This window comes from Apium graveolens, chromosome 10 (assembly GCF_009905375.1).
Source record: "Apium graveolens cultivar Ventura chromosome 10, ASM990537v1, whole genome shotgun sequence".
In the NCBI taxonomy this organism is placed as follows: Eukaryota; Viridiplantae; Streptophyta; class Magnoliopsida; order Apiales; family Apiaceae; genus Apium; species Apium graveolens.
Genome location: NC_133656.1, coordinates 169,254,616 through 169,269,191, shown reverse-complemented (window position 1 = coordinate 169,269,191; position 14,576 = coordinate 169,254,616). Strand labels below are relative to the sequence as shown.

Genomic DNA, 14,576 nt, shown 5'->3' with positions numbered 1-14,576 from the left:
GTTTTTTTTATTTAGCTTGATGACATTATATCGACCAAACAAATTTACTTTTTAATTTTTATCAGTCTTTATTATTTGATTTTAATCTGAGGCTGCAAATCCAACTTAATTGTACATAATTTATTTTTATTTTTTATTTAGGATTGGATCAATAGATAATTTTATTTAATATTATATATTATTTTGTTAAAATTAAAATTATTAGACATATTACAATTCTATTTGTATTTATATAATTATATTGTGGATAGTAATCTATTTATGGGAGTGTTTTATTTTAAATATTACTATAATTACGGTGACCAGACCAACTACCAACCAAATTTCATTGTTTCGTATTTAATATAACAATATAGATTTTACATATATATTAAAAATTATAATCATAATTTGGAATTTGTAATTGTATTTATACACTTTTAGAACTCTAAATATCACCTTATTTTAATTATATTTTAAATTTTATAATTTTTGTTTTAAAATTTTAATATATATATATATATATATTTAAATTCGATTCATTTAATTCAAAACCAGACCTGTTCGATCCAGTCCGGTCCATAATATAATTTTGGTCCAGTTTAATTCAAGAAAAAATGACAATTTGATTTTTTTGTTTATTTGGTTCGATGCTGTGACCGGACCCAACAAATGCTGAGCCCTATTAGTATGTAACTATGTTAAGTCGGGAGCATACTTTAAAGAAAGACCTTAAAAGATGGCGAAGAATGATGTACAATTTCCTCATGTACTCATCTTCCCCTTACCATTACAAGGCCCTGTAAATTGTATGCTCAAACTAGCTGAACTATTAGCTATTAATGAATTTCATGTCACCTTTCTCAACACAGAATACATCCAGGACCGCCTGCTTAAACACACGCATGTTCAGTCCAGGTTCGATCATTATCCTGGATTCAATTTTGAAACTGTTCCGGATGGTCTTCCTGAAGACCATCCACGAACAGGTGATAAATTTATTGAGATTGCTAATGGTATGGAGGAAGTAGTGAAACCACTTTTTGAAGAGATGTTGACTAATGGAAAACTTAGTTTAAAGTCGAGCAAGCCAGTGACTTTCGTAATAGCAGATGGATTCTACAGTTTTGCTAATGATATAGCTAAAGGTGCTGGGATTCCACTTGTTTATTTTGACACCATCAGCCCTTGTTCTCTCTGGACTTTTTTCTGTCTTCCAAGGCTTATTGAGTCAGGAGAGGTTCCTTTCAAAGGTAAATTATAATTTGACTTTTTATCAGATATTCATCGGCAAGTTCTAAACTAATTTTTTATTTTGATTCGATTTAATTCTATGTTTACATGATGAACTGGCAGTGAAACTGTCCGTTGCAAGTAATAGTTACACAACGAATTAAGGCCAGGTAGGAAACACAATGAACTTGTTAAAAATTTACAAACTTAAAAGACGTAGAGATGAACTTTTTGACAACACTATTGCGAATGATTTAATCCGTCAATTAGTCTTTCCTGTTATAGTGACTATCTAATAGCCTTACACGAGTTCCCTAAATTTTGTATTTAGATTCAATGTGATTTAAGTAAGTGTCTTGCAATTATCAGCACAACATTTTTGTTCTACACTGAAGTTGTTAAGTGTTAACTACCAAATCTTTCGATCTGATGCAATTCTCATTTCTGTCAACTAATTTCAGAAGATGAGTATGACAGAAAGGTAAAGGGTGTGCCTGGAAGTGAAAATTGTCTAAGGTACCGTGATCTGCCTAGCTTTTTCGGGACAAGTGACCTAAATGAACGTATCATTCAACTTATTCTGCAAGAGGTTAAAGAGATCCCACGATCTGAAGGATTGATACTTAACACATCTGAACACATAGAAGGACCTATTTTATCCCAATTAAGCACTATATGTCCAAACAATTATCCCATAGGCCCTCTCCATGCGCTCCACGAGTCTATTCTACTTTCAGCGCAGAAGGCCTCGCCACAAGTCAATTCTTCTAATAGCCTATGGGAAGATGATATAAGCTGCATGACCTGGCTAGATGGGCAACCACCAAAATCGGTGATTTATGTTAGCATTGGAAGTCTTGCAGTCATGACAAGTGACCAGCTTATGGAGTTGTGTCATGGTATAGTGAATAGTGGAAAACGGTTTTTGTGGTCCCAGCGACCTGGATCACTTGGTGGTCAATATGATAATTATACGATTCCAGAAGAACTTTCAGATGCTATGAAGGAGAGGGGTTGTATTTTGAGCTGGGTTTACCAAGTGGAAGTTTTAGCACACCCTGCTATAGGATTATTTTTGACTCATAGCGGTTGGAACTCAACTTTGGAAAGTTTTGTTGAAGGAGTGCCAATGATTTGTTGGCCTTATTTTGCGGACCAACAAGTGAATAGCAGGTTTGTACAAGAAGTATGGAGGGTTGGAATTGATTTGAAAGACAAGTGTGATAGAGTTACAATCGAAAAGGCAGTGAGGGAAGTAATGGAGGATAAGAAAGATGAATTTGAGAAATCTGCTTCCAGAATGGCCAAACTTGCTAGGCAAAGTGTTGTTGATCGAGGTGGATCATCCCATTATAATTTTAATCGCTTGGTTGAAGACATAAGAGTGATGAGCCTGAGGATATCAGCTCATGACTAACTGCTATATACATGTACTCATAGCTATTAGATGGTATGATTCCAAACCATCGACTTGAACTAAAGCTTTCCTCACTTTGTATGAGAAATGTTTTCATAATGATTTTATCAATAAAAGAGATCGATTTACCTGTCTATCGAAATTTCAGTCTCCCGTCCTAATACAAACATATATGTGTTGTTAAGTATATAGTTTATAATCTAAAACCAGCTGAGGCAGCAAGGCAATTTTGCGTTCCTTCCCCAGATATTCATGTACGATTTGAATCACGGTGCCTTGTGGCACTCTATCATGCATTCTAGTAGCAAAGAAGTGAAGTGCAAATAAATATGAAGTAAACAGAAATGAAACTTAGCTCATTTGTGCATAGCAAAGTACCAGGCAACAACTCAATTGTTTGTGGAAAATTGCTACAGTCTTGAATTTAATCCCAGATTGTGGAAGATTTTGTTGGGTTGTATACAGAGACCACTAACTAAAAGTAAACTGTGACAAACTGAAAACTTACTCTCATTCTAAAAAGCAAGGATACGGGTGCGGGGATGCGAGTGCGTAGTGCGGAGATACATGAATTCGGTAAATAAAATAATATGAGGATTCGGGTGCGGGGGGATACGGTACATATATTTATTATAAATATATATTTGATGTTATAAATGATGAAATCTATTAACAAAACTAAAATTACTTATATATGTAGTCTAAATATTAAAAAAATATGTATTTTAGTTGAGAATTTATAAGAATATTGAACATCGGAGTGTTCACTAGAATCCGAATATTCGATACGGGGTGCGTGAGGATACGGGGATTTGTTGGGTGACCGAAGAATGTCTGCTTCCTGGCTCTCATTTCATCATCCTACACATCACAGTTGCAATTTTCAAACTAATTACAGAATAAACTAGTAACATATCTCCATAGGATTATCACAGTAATCTTTGTTACACTGACTAAAGCTATATGTTATGCCCTCGCTTTCATTTGTGAATTTGGTGAAACGATATCGTCGATTAATTAATCTAGAGTTAATTTCATTTTGCATCATTGGTTCCATAACTTTAATTATATGCAATATGCATCACTTAAATTTTAATACTCTTACAATAACCACCCCTTAACCAATTTTCTGTCAATTTTAACGGTTAAGTTTCAGTTGACTAGGGGTAAAACGGAGATAACACATATAAAATATTTAAATAAACATTAATGAATTCAAAATATTGAAAAAATAGTGAAACATATAATGATTTTTTTAAAAAAAAATTGAATCATGTGTTAAATCAATTTAAGCCTTTTTTAAAATAATAATTTTTTTTAGTTTTTCTATTTAACTATTTTATCTTTAAAATATCCAAGTTAAATAATATTTTTTGATATATTTATAATTATTACGCACATTATAAAATTTTTATATAGATACTCACACTATAAAAAAAATTAATTATATTTTTTACATATTATTTGTAGTTTTTCGAATTTTTAATATATTTTTTAAATATTTTATACTTAATATCTCCATTTTACCCCTAGTCGACCGTTATTTAACGGTTAAAATTAACAAAAATCGGCCGAAGGGTGGTCATTATAAGGGTATTAAAACATAAGGGATGCATATTATATATAATTAAAGTTATTAACCCAATCTGTATTATGCTGAAACCAAAGAGATGCAAAATGAAATTAACTCATTAATCTTTGATTCCTTGATTTCGCTTCTTCAGAGCATAAAGAAGTTGATTTCAGCATCAAAACAGAAAAACTAAAATTACGTTGTATTGATTTTCAATCAACAAAATCGCATGCTGCTAGTCTTTTCCAATATCACTAATAAAAAATAGGCTTGTCACCTGAGCCTGATCTGTTCATATTTTTTTGATAAGGACACCTTTACTAGTTTTAAGCATTAACCTATATAGTGAGAACGATTTTTACGTGAGAACAGTTGTCCCACATATGTTTTTCACATTTTCAATGTTGCATTGCTATGCTGCATTATAAAATTGTTCTCACGTTAATATCTATTTTTCCTTGAGTGTCACCCATAACTACTTATAACTTATTTATATGCTTTATTAATAAGCGAATTTTTCTTAATTGCACTTCTGCTTTTTTTTTTCCAGACTCACTTCTGCTTTTTGATTTAGGTATCCTTGAGCAAATTAGAGAAAGTAAGAAAACTACTTTAAAAGCTGTTTGGATAGTTTGATGTTTAGGTGCTGAACATATATGAAAGCAAGCAATCAGAGAAGAGAGTAGTTAGGTAGATGATACAAATGAAACAAACAAGACAAGGGTAGTTAGTTTGTTATTAGGTAGTTAGACAGTAAAGATCATTAAAATTATCAGTTCAGAGGTAACCAGTAAATAGTTAGTTCGGAGAAGTTAATAATGACAGACTTGTATATTTACTGATTCTACCATACTCTGGCTATGTAAAATCTGATGCGAATCTTTATTTCTGACTTATGAGCCAGAGTAAACATGAAATGCAAGTACAAGTTGATCTGCAAAATTCAAAAACACGTGCAAAATAATAATAAGTAGATAGATACGATTCAAGAAAAGACAGATACTGATATCAGCAGGGGTCCTCCAAAAAGAAAAAGAAAAGATACCCCCTAGTGTAGTTTATATTAATAACTGAGCATTGTTGTAAGAACAATGTCTGAGATGGGTAAGGATAAAGTGATATCTCCTCGTGTACTTCTCTTCCCCTTGCCATTACAAGGTCCAGTTAATTGTATGCTCAAACTTGCTGAGCTTTTAGCTCGTAATGGCCTTCATGTCACCTTTCTCAACACAGACTACATTCAGAACTGCCTGTTCAAGCACACTGATGTTCAGTCCCGGTTCAAGGACTTTCCTGAATTTCGTTTTGAAACGATTGCGGATGGTCTTTCTGAGGACCATCCGCGTACGGGTGATAAGTTTATCGATATTGCCACTGGTATAGAGGGAGTCATGAAGCCACATTTCATTGAGATGTTGACCAATGGAAAGCTTAGTTCCAAGTCAAGCTCACCGGTGACTTTCGTGATAGCGGATGGGTTCTACAGCTTTGCTGTTGATCTAGCTAAAGATGTTGGAATTCAATTAATGTATTTTGAGACACTCAGCCCTTGTGCTCTTTGGACCTTTTTTTGTCTCCCAAAGCTCATTGAATTAGGAGAGGTCCCTTTCAAAGGTAATTTAGATGCTTTATTCTTTGTCTATATGCCTTTACTACTTGTGTTGAACTGATGAGTATCAAATTTACCACTGTACCACTTTCTGGAGAGCATTTTTAAGGACAACTATCTTTATTTTGTTTCTTTTTCTTAATATTCAGTTAGGTTCCGGGGCTTAAGATAGGAGAGAACAGAATTCAGAATTCTTGTTATGCGAAGATGTTTATTAAACTTGAAGGCATTCTTTTAGAGAAAATCAACTTTCAAATTTTAGTATCAAATTCTGCAGAACACAATACAAAAATTGATGCAGTACATATTCGTTCTTGGGTTGTCCAAATATTCATGTGCACAATTATATAAAATGTGTACTAATTCGATTCTTTGTTTCAATTAACTGATATCAGAAGAGGATTATGATAAAAAGGTATCTGGTGTACCCGGAACCCAACATTTTCTCAGGAGGCGTGACCTGCCCAGCTTTTTTCGGATCAGTGATATAAGCCATCCTATCTTTCAATTTATTCTGAAAGAAATTCAGGAAATCCCGCGGTCTCAAGGATTGATACTCAACACATCTGAACACATAGACGGGCCAATTATATCCCAAATAAGCACCCTCTGTCCTAACATTTACAACATAGGCCCTCTGCATGTTCTCCACAAGTCTATTCTTCTTTCTTCACATAAAGCCTCACCACACACCAATTCCTCAAATAGCCTATGGGAAGATGACCAGAGCTGCATGACCTGGCTAGATGCCCAACCTCAAAAATCAGTTATTTATGTCAGCATTGGAAGTCTTGCAGTCATGACAATGGACCAGCTTATGGAGTTGTGGCATGGTATAGTGAATAGTGGAAAGCGGTTCTTATGGGCTCTACGTCCCGGATCAATTACTGGTGAAGACGCTAAATATGAAATTCCAGCAGAACTTTCCGATGCTACAAAGGAACGGGGCTGCATTGTCAGTTGGGTTTTTCAGGAAGAAGTTTTAGCACACCCTGCTATTGGATTATTTTTTACTCACAGTGGTTGGAACTCGACTTTGGAGAGTTTAATTGAAGGAGTTCCAATGATTTGCTGGCCATACATTGTGGACCAGCAAGTGAATAGTAGCTTTGTGCAAGAAGTATGGAAGGTTGGAATCGATATGAAAGACAGTTGTGATAGAGTTACAGTTGAAAAGACGATAAGGGAGGTTATGGAAGATAGGAAGGATGAATTTGAGAAATCTGCTTCCAGAATGGCCAAACTTGCTGCGCAAAGTATTGCTGATCAGGGCGGATCAGCTCATCATAATTTTAATCGTTTGGTCAAGGACATCAGAGCTATGAGCCTTTGAGTTCCCACACCTAGCCCGTGACTGATAGTTGCGCTCTTAGGCTTGTGGTTATTTTTATTGTCTTGCAGCTTATGAAATTGAAATAAAGTAAACTGACTGGCCATTTACCAAGGATTTTCCTGGTGAACTTTTTCAACTGTCACTTTTGTAATATTAATAAAATTCCATTGAAGAGAGATGGACGCGTTGTAGTATTGATTATCATCTCTTATTTACTACTACAGTATTTTATTGGCAGTTTTTAAATTTCAACTTTTTTCTCCCGCTCCTGCTGAAATTATTACAGCTTCCAATTCAATTGTGGTGAAATTTGCTCCCCTTCCCTAACAGCACTGTTCTAAAGTCGGTACCTACAAGATAATTTTTCAACGGCATTTGTTTTTGCACCCCTTGGTCCAAAGAGAAGAACTCTGAGAGTGATATTGCAGTGGACTAAGCAACTAAGCACTACACTAATAACTAACAAACATCAATTATATACCAAGTATTTTAAGTATCAGGCACTTGAATAGTTAGTTGAATGTCTGGCCATAAACATGTTGGGCTGGGCCTTTGATCCAGTATCCTGACTAATAGGACAAGGTCATTTGTCAAAACAAAAAGAACTTTCTTTCTGTTTCCAGAGAGCTCTTTTCTATCTATCTTTTCAGACAAATTTTTTAACTGACTACACATTTCTGGAAGAAACCAGAGAAGCCTGGTGATAACACAAACAGGCCCTGATTAAGCACCTATAAATACCTCCTAATCCATCTCTTGGAAGACATCATCATAAATCTCAACACCCTTAAAAAGAAGCTAATATCAATCAATCTTTTCTGAGTTAGCATAGAAAAAGCTAATCTACAAGCAAAGGCAATGTCGATCATTCCAAGCTTTTTTGGCAGCCGTAGGAGCAACGTTTTGGACCCATTCTCTCTTGACGTATGGGATCCATTCCAGGATTTCCCTCTGATCACCTCTTCCGGGACTTCCTCTGAGTTGGGGAAAGAGACTGCAGCATTTGCAAACACCCGCATTGACTGGAAGGAGACTTCCGAGGCTCACGTGTTCAAGGCCGATCTTCCAGGCCTCAAGAAAGAAGAGGTGAAGGTTGAGGTGGAAGAGGGGAAGGTTCTTCAGATAAGCGGGGAGCGGAACAAAGACAAGGAGGAGAAGAACGACAAGTGGCACCGCGTAGAACGAAGCAGTGGCAAGTTTCTGAGGAGGTTCAGGCTTCCAGAGAATGCAAAGGTGGATGAGGTGAAAGCTGGCATGGAGAATGGAGTCTTAACTGTTACTGTTCCCAAGGTGGACATCAAGAAGCCCGAGGTCAAATCCATTCATATTTCCGGTTAAACCAAATTCAAATGTATGTGATTGTGTGTTTTCGTATGGAATCTGTGAACAATAAATCTCTGTTTGGAGTCTGGTGTGTGTGTGTGTGTTAGTTCCTATTGTAATGAAAATGTAATGGCAATGAACATTGATTGAATAAAATTTGTGTGGTGATTTTTGTTGTTTGTTGTGTGTCAATCCTGCTTCTGTTAAGGTAATATTCGAAAAAAGGGAATTAAGTGTAATTAATTATCTAAATCCAGTTGTATCATCATAAACTGAAGAAAATGAAATGGCATAGCAGTCCAATGAATTCTTCATATCATAAACAGATGAGAAATGAGAATTACTATAATAAAAGACAATGTAATATTTTCCAGCGAGTGGACTGGAAACTGATGTTTATTGCTGGACGATATAAGCCTTAAACAGGCATTACAAAGAGAACTGAATAAAAAGAGACAATACTGGTACTAACAACAACTAACAAGTGCTTTATTCTGATAGCGAACTAAACAGAGAGATATTAAGTCTAACGTGCTCTTCATTCAAAGAGCCATCACATAATGCATTGCAAGAACGATGCAACGATTTATCCTTGTTTAAGAAACTCCAGAACACTGTAACCAGCAGCACTGCATATGACTTTAACAGTAGCAAATTTAGATTCTTTTGCCAGTGCCTCGAATTCTTTCAGATTCCTTTCTTTTCCAGGATTGATTGCCAACATAAGCACATCACTCCCAGTGACATAGTCTAACTTTGGTGAAGAGATTCTGTTCTTATGCTCGGGCAATATCGACTCCACAGTTATCACCTTGCCAAACTCTGGAAGGGCGTAGTAGCAATTCTTTAAAAGCTTTAAGCAGTGTTGGTCGCTCCAGTCGTGAAGTATCCACTGCATGACCCAAGTTTCCAAAATATTAACCAAAAGAAAACCCGGCAAGGTTTTTATATAAAGCCTTCTGTATGCAATTCAGTTTGTTTTTGTATAAGCTAAAATATTCACCTTCATAAAAATTACCCTTCCTTTTGGGACACTTTCGAACATATTTCCGCCAACATGCTCCACACCTAGGACAAGTAAATATCTTTACATAAATATATTAACTTTAAACATATAGCTGCTTAAGACATCCTCTTGTTTCATTATAATTTATCAAACGCAACTACCAGGTAGTTAAAGTGCACAAGTTTGTTACCAGTTAAAGGAGCGGCATTTTGGATGACATGAGGCAAATCAAAGTTGATTCCCCTGATCTGAGGATACTTGGAAATGATTTTGGCAAGAGTTGCCCCAGTTCCACCCCCGATGTCTACGATCTCTGTGAGTTCCTGGAATCCAGTGTAAACTTGTAGAATCTTCTTCATGACTATTGAGGAGTGGTGATACATTGCTTGATTGAAAACATCATTAAACCTGTTGTCTTTTGCAAGGTACTTGAATCCTTGCATGCCATGAGCCTTGTCAAAGGCAATTCCTCCCTCTAGCACTGCATCTTTCAAGTGATACCTGAAGGCACTGATCATATTAGTTTAAGCAATTATCTTCTACTATAAATTAGAAAGATGAAGAGATTAAACAAACCATGAATCAATGATAACTTTGTCATGAACCATGAGCAATAAAGGAGCTAGTGAAACCCCATCTTCATCGGAAATGTAAGATTTGCATATGCTTTCTAGACCATACAAACACTTTTCCTTGCCATCTTCCCCTGTTATTATGGTCTGGTTAAGAATAGACCTGGCAGCCAGAAAGCTGAGAATTCGATCAAGCATTGCAGGAGCATCCGGATTTTGTGTGGGAAGATGAGCAACAATATCATCACTAGACAACTTTTTAGCATCATCTCCAAAAGGAGAAGTACCATTAGCAGCAGCAGCTTTAGCCATGATCTCAAATAAATCGAGCTCAATAGCAGCTTTCATTACCATTCCAAGAATAGTCCCAGTGTTTGGATGCATTACACTTAAAAATTCATTGGCCTCGTCATCTTCTTTTGACATCTTAGTTAGTTGCTCATTCATGGCTCCTATACGATAGGAGTATATATGTGAATGTAGTTCAACTAAATCTCTGTAGTAGTTTTATGTGCTGTGAAGCCACCTATTTATGGTAGCCTTGCACTGTGAGAGGGTGACACGTGGTACGACTAATCACACATTCTCGTATGATCTTATGGCCCCTGCTAATTTGGACACCTTTGAAAAAAATGACTACTTTGTACATTTTTTCCCTGAGATGAAATGTGGGCACAATTATTCACTTTGATGGTCCTATTGATTGGAACCACTTTGAAAAGTTGGAGCCAATACATCCTCATTAGACTTAAAAACTGGAATCCATCCCAGAACACCTGTCCCTGGCAACACAAAAGCAAAAAAATTGTGATCCAACTTAGAAGACTAGGAACAGGAAACCTGGTCCCTCACAAGGCAACGTAAGTGCAAAAATAAAATTTATTTTATGTGAAGTATGTATTAAACAGATAAAATAAAATAGTTATATATCTATTTTAATTAATACTAGTCGGTAACCCGTGCCAAGCACGGGCATGAAATTAAAAATAATAAACTTATAATCTGTGCAAAATATAGATATAAATATAGATAAAATGTTGTTAAAATATGTAGTTTGAAAAATCGAAGTTAAGTGTAACTCTAAAATTTCACCGTATAGTTCAACTTACTAATACGATTATTCTAAAGTAAACTGACGCCTGAATGTTTAACAACAAATAAAAAGTGAAGGAAAATAAAATTTACAGAGAGTAGAATTTAATTTTTGTCAGTTGAGATTTTATTACATAAAATTTTAAAAATAGTTGTATATTTTCTAGTGAGTACGAAGATTTTGAACCTAAACATGGTTGATAACCCGTGTGAAACACGGGCCTGAGACTAAAAATATCGAATCAATATTCGTAGAAAATTATTCATAATCCGTGCGAAACACGAATTAAAATTAATATATTAATATCGAATATTAAATTGGTACTTGCAAAAAATACTTATGTGGTTAAAAAGAATCAAATCAATTATCAAATTTTCCACTATAATTGTAGTTTTGCATTGTTTTACTTGATATAGAAATCTAACATATTAGTTTTATTTTTATAAAACGAATTGTATCTCTATCTTATGAACCGTATATTTGCTCTTTAGATAATTTAATATTAATTAATATTATTTGATAATTATCTTATAATTATTCTTTTCAATATAGTTTATTAAATATTATTTAATTATCAAAAAAAATTAATTTACAAATTAAAAGTAAATAGATGTTATTAAACTTAATTTGATATTACTTAAAATATGTTTTTTAATTTAAAGTAAATAAACGTCGTGATGGACAGTTACAAATACGATCGTTAAATCGATAATTTTCAGTTTAAAAGTTAATAAATGTTACTAAAGTCATTTGCTATTACTTAATTATTTTTAAAATAATATTATCCAATTTAAAAATAAACTGGCACTAAATAAAAGCAAATATATGTTATTTTACTTAATTCAACGTAACTTAATAAATTTTTAATATAATTTATAAATAAATAAAGTTTACAGAAAATATAACTCAATTCGTGTTAATAGTTTACTTAGTAGTTTGTAGTTTTTTAAAAATTAAAAATAAATATAAGTTATTTTACTCAATTAAAAGTAACTTAATAAATTTTTAATATAATTTACAATCGTTTAAAAAGTATTTTTATTTTATAAAAGTAAATAGACGATTGTATGAATACTAACTAAAAAAAATAAAATTGACAAAGAATAGAAGTCGATTTATGTTAAAAACAAAGTTTATAAAAAATAGAAGTCAACTTATGTCAGGTAAGTACCAAAATTTGGTATTTTGGTACTTTTAACACCAAATGAAAAGTAAACTGATACTGGGATTGACACTAACTAATAGAAAATAAAGTTTACAGAGAATAGAAGTCAATTCGTGTTAATAGTTTACTTTGTAGTTAGTAGTTTTTCAAAATAAAAGCAAATATATCTTATTTTACTTAATTCAACGTAACTTAATAAGTTTTTAATATAATTTATAAATAGATAAAGTTTAAAGAGAATATAACTCAATTCGTGTTAATAGTTTACTTAGTAGTTTGTAGTTTTTAAAAATCAAAAATAAATATAAGGTATTTTACTTAATATAAGGTAGTTTACTTAATATAATTTACAAATCGTTTAAAACATATTTTTATTTTTTAAAAGTAAATGGACGATTGGATGAACACTAACTAAAAAAATTGACAAAGAATAGAAGTCGATTTATGTTAAAAACAAAGTTTATAAAGAATAGAAGTTGACTTATATCAGGTAGATACCAAAATTAGGGGTGTGCAGAAAAAACCGAAACCGAAAAAATTAAACCGATAAACCAAACCGAAAAAAAAACCAAACCGCTAAAAACCCGAAGAAAACCGAACCGACAAAAATCGAATTAGCGGTGCAGTTTCGGTTCCGGTTTTCAATCAAAGCTGAACCGAAATTAACCGCACCGCTATATTATATATATATATATATATATAATATTATGTATATACATGTATATATTATCATAACCCGATTCTAATATTTTGTTAATTAATATTTACTTAACATTAGTAATGTAAATTGTATAATATAATACCATAAATTAATTAAGTTTAATACGTAAATACTCTTAAATCATAATTTTTTAATTTGTATATAATCAATTATATCATATGTTTTGATATATACTCTTTTTTTTCATTGTTGTGAACATAAATTTTTATCATATTTCGTATCTATTATTTAAGATAATATGAATTATACATTCAAAAAATAACTTTATGAAATATATCAATTTTATTTAACGAATTCTAAAATGACAAATCGTTGGTGATTAATGTAATATTATAATTTAACTTGATGTTATTTTTTTATCCAACACATTACCAACAAAAAATCGTACAAATAAAAAATGTATAAAAAACCGAATAAAAACATAAACCAATAAATGGTTAACCGAAACCGAAAAACCGTTTCAAGCGGTTTGGTGGTGGTTAATAGCATTTAACCGAACCGAACCACATGTATTGGTTTGACTACGGTTAATGCTAAAAACCGCACCATGCACACCCCTAACCAAAATTAGGTACTTTGGTAATTTTAGCACCAAATTATACATGGTTTCGATTATTAATAAAAAGTATAGATAGTTTGTAAAATAGTTAAAAAAAGTAGTAAAAGATAAACAACAATATACTTTTTTTTAAAAAAGATAAAATAATTTGAACTTAAAGATCTGCCTGGTTCGATTCCAAACAACAAAAAAATAAGTAATAAAATATGAGTACCAGAAATATGTTGTTTGACAAAAAAAGATTGGACATAAAATAATTTATATTTAAACTTTTTAATTATTTTATCGTTTAAACTTTTAAAAAACATGCAAGTTTTGAAAATTAATAAAGAAGCAGTGGGTCATATCTTTTGACATGTTTTGAATGTGGTGTCTATTGACATTGTTTTCTTTTTGTTTGATTTGAATCGCGATTTCGAGTATCATTTTTTCTACCTTTTGTTATATTCAGATTTTCAGGAATTATTATTATTATTATTTGACTATGTTATGTGATTTTTCGATTTAGAAGCAATAAAATTGTATATTTTATTACAGTTTGATGAGTTCGTGTTATTAAATGATTCAATATGCTAATTGTTAGTTGTGTATCGATCCTTGGTATTGTTAACGTATTAAATTAATTATACAATTTCAAAATTTTATCTGAAATCCAATCGTTTTACCGGTATCGGTAAATTGAGTCATTTTGCAATTTTGGGGATCGAGTGGATAGTTTATCCGCGTCAAAAGTATATTTGGTATTTTATCCAGGTTTACCTTATTATTGGGTTAGCTGTGAAAATATTCATAAATATAAGTTTCGACTATTTCATTATGTGTTAAATGAATTATTATGTGGCTATTTTAATTTAAAATGATGTTGATCATGATTTAACGTGCGTTATATATTATCTGCGATCTCGTAAGGACTAGCTTATTTTTCAGATATTTGTTACGAGTTAAAATGCAATTATATGCACTTAATTGTTATCTGAAATTATATATTAGCAT

At 32.6% G+C, this 14,576-nt stretch overlaps 4 protein-coding genes across 4 annotated transcripts; 3 read left to right on the top strand and 1 right to left on the bottom strand.

The window, feature by feature from the left end:
* The first annotated feature begins 685 nt into the window (after positions 1-685).
* Positions 686-2,763, top strand: LOC141692512 (7-deoxyloganetic acid glucosyltransferase-like). Its single transcript, XM_074497379.1, has 2 exons — positions 686-1,232; positions 1,674-2,763. The coding sequence occupies exons 1-2, from the start codon at positions 719-721 to the stop codon at positions 2,627-2,629; spliced, it is 1,470 nt and encodes a 489-aa protein (XP_074353480.1). The 5' UTR covers positions 686-718; the 3' UTR covers positions 2,630-2,763.
* A 2,515-nt stretch (positions 2,764-5,278) lies between these two features.
* Positions 5,279-7,343, top strand: LOC141692707 (7-deoxyloganetic acid glucosyltransferase-like). Its single transcript, XM_074497628.1, has 2 exons — positions 5,279-5,816; positions 6,207-7,343. Exons 1-2 carry the CDS (start codon positions 5,294-5,296, stop codon positions 7,142-7,144), a joined length of 1,461 nt encoding a protein of 486 aa, XP_074353729.1. The 5' UTR covers positions 5,279-5,293; the 3' UTR covers positions 7,145-7,343.
* Positions 7,344-7,899: 556 nt separating this feature from the next.
* On the top strand, positions 7,900-8,600 carry LOC141688941 (18.0 kDa class I heat shock protein). The gene has a single exon (XM_074493090.1). It carries the CDS (start codon positions 8,003-8,005, stop codon positions 8,480-8,482), a length of 480 nt encoding a protein of 159 aa, XP_074349191.1. The 5' UTR covers positions 7,900-8,002; the 3' UTR covers positions 8,483-8,600.
* A 218-nt stretch (positions 8,601-8,818) lies between these two features.
* On the bottom strand, positions 8,819-10,539 carry LOC141693708 (caffeic acid 3-O-methyltransferase-like). Its single transcript, XM_074498867.1, has 4 exons — positions 10,050-10,539; positions 9,664-9,974; positions 9,471-9,535; positions 8,819-9,359 (listed from the first exon to the last, which is right to left on the bottom strand). The coding sequence occupies exons 1-4, from the start codon at positions 10,490-10,492 to the stop codon at positions 9,054-9,056; spliced, it is 1,125 nt and encodes a 374-aa protein (XP_074354968.1). The 5' UTR covers positions 10,493-10,539; the 3' UTR covers positions 8,819-9,053.
* Positions 10,540-14,576: the final 4,037 nt, after the last annotated feature.

What these genes read in the sequence shown, in the direction of transcription:
- LOC141692512 (XM_074497379.1), top strand. Translation starts at nt 719, where the DNA reads ATGGCGAAGAATGATGTACAATTTCCTCATGTACTCATCTTCCCCTTA. An exon ending in AGGAGAGGTTCCTTTCAAAG is followed by an intron (nt 1,233 to 1,673) that starts GTAAATTATAAT and finishes AACTAATTTCAG; the next exon opens with AAGATGAGTATGACAGAAAG.
- LOC141692707 (XM_074497628.1), top strand. Translation starts at nt 5,294, where the DNA reads ATGTCTGAGATGGGTAAGGATAAAGTGATATCTCCTCGTGTACTTCTC. An exon ending in AGGAGAGGTCCCTTTCAAAG is followed by an intron (nt 5,817 to 6,206) that starts GTAATTTAGATG and finishes AACTGATATCAG; the next exon opens with AAGAGGATTATGATAAAAAG.
- LOC141688941 (XM_074493090.1), top strand. Translation starts at nt 8,003, where the DNA reads ATGTCGATCATTCCAAGCTTTTTTGGCAGCCGTAGGAGCAACGTTTTG.
- LOC141693708 (XM_074498867.1), bottom strand. Translation starts at nt 10,492, where the DNA reads ATGAATGAGCAACTAACTAAGATGTCAAAAGAAGATGACGAGGCCAAT. An exon ending in AAAGTTATCATTGATTCATG is followed by an intron (nt 9,975 to 10,049) that starts GTTTGTTTAATC and finishes CAGTGCCTTCAG; the next exon opens with GTATCACTTGAAAGATGCAG. An exon ending in GAAGGGTAATTTTTATGAAG is followed by an intron (nt 9,360 to 9,470) that starts GTGAATATTTTA and finishes TGGGTCATGCAG; the next exon opens with TGGATACTTCACGACTGGAG.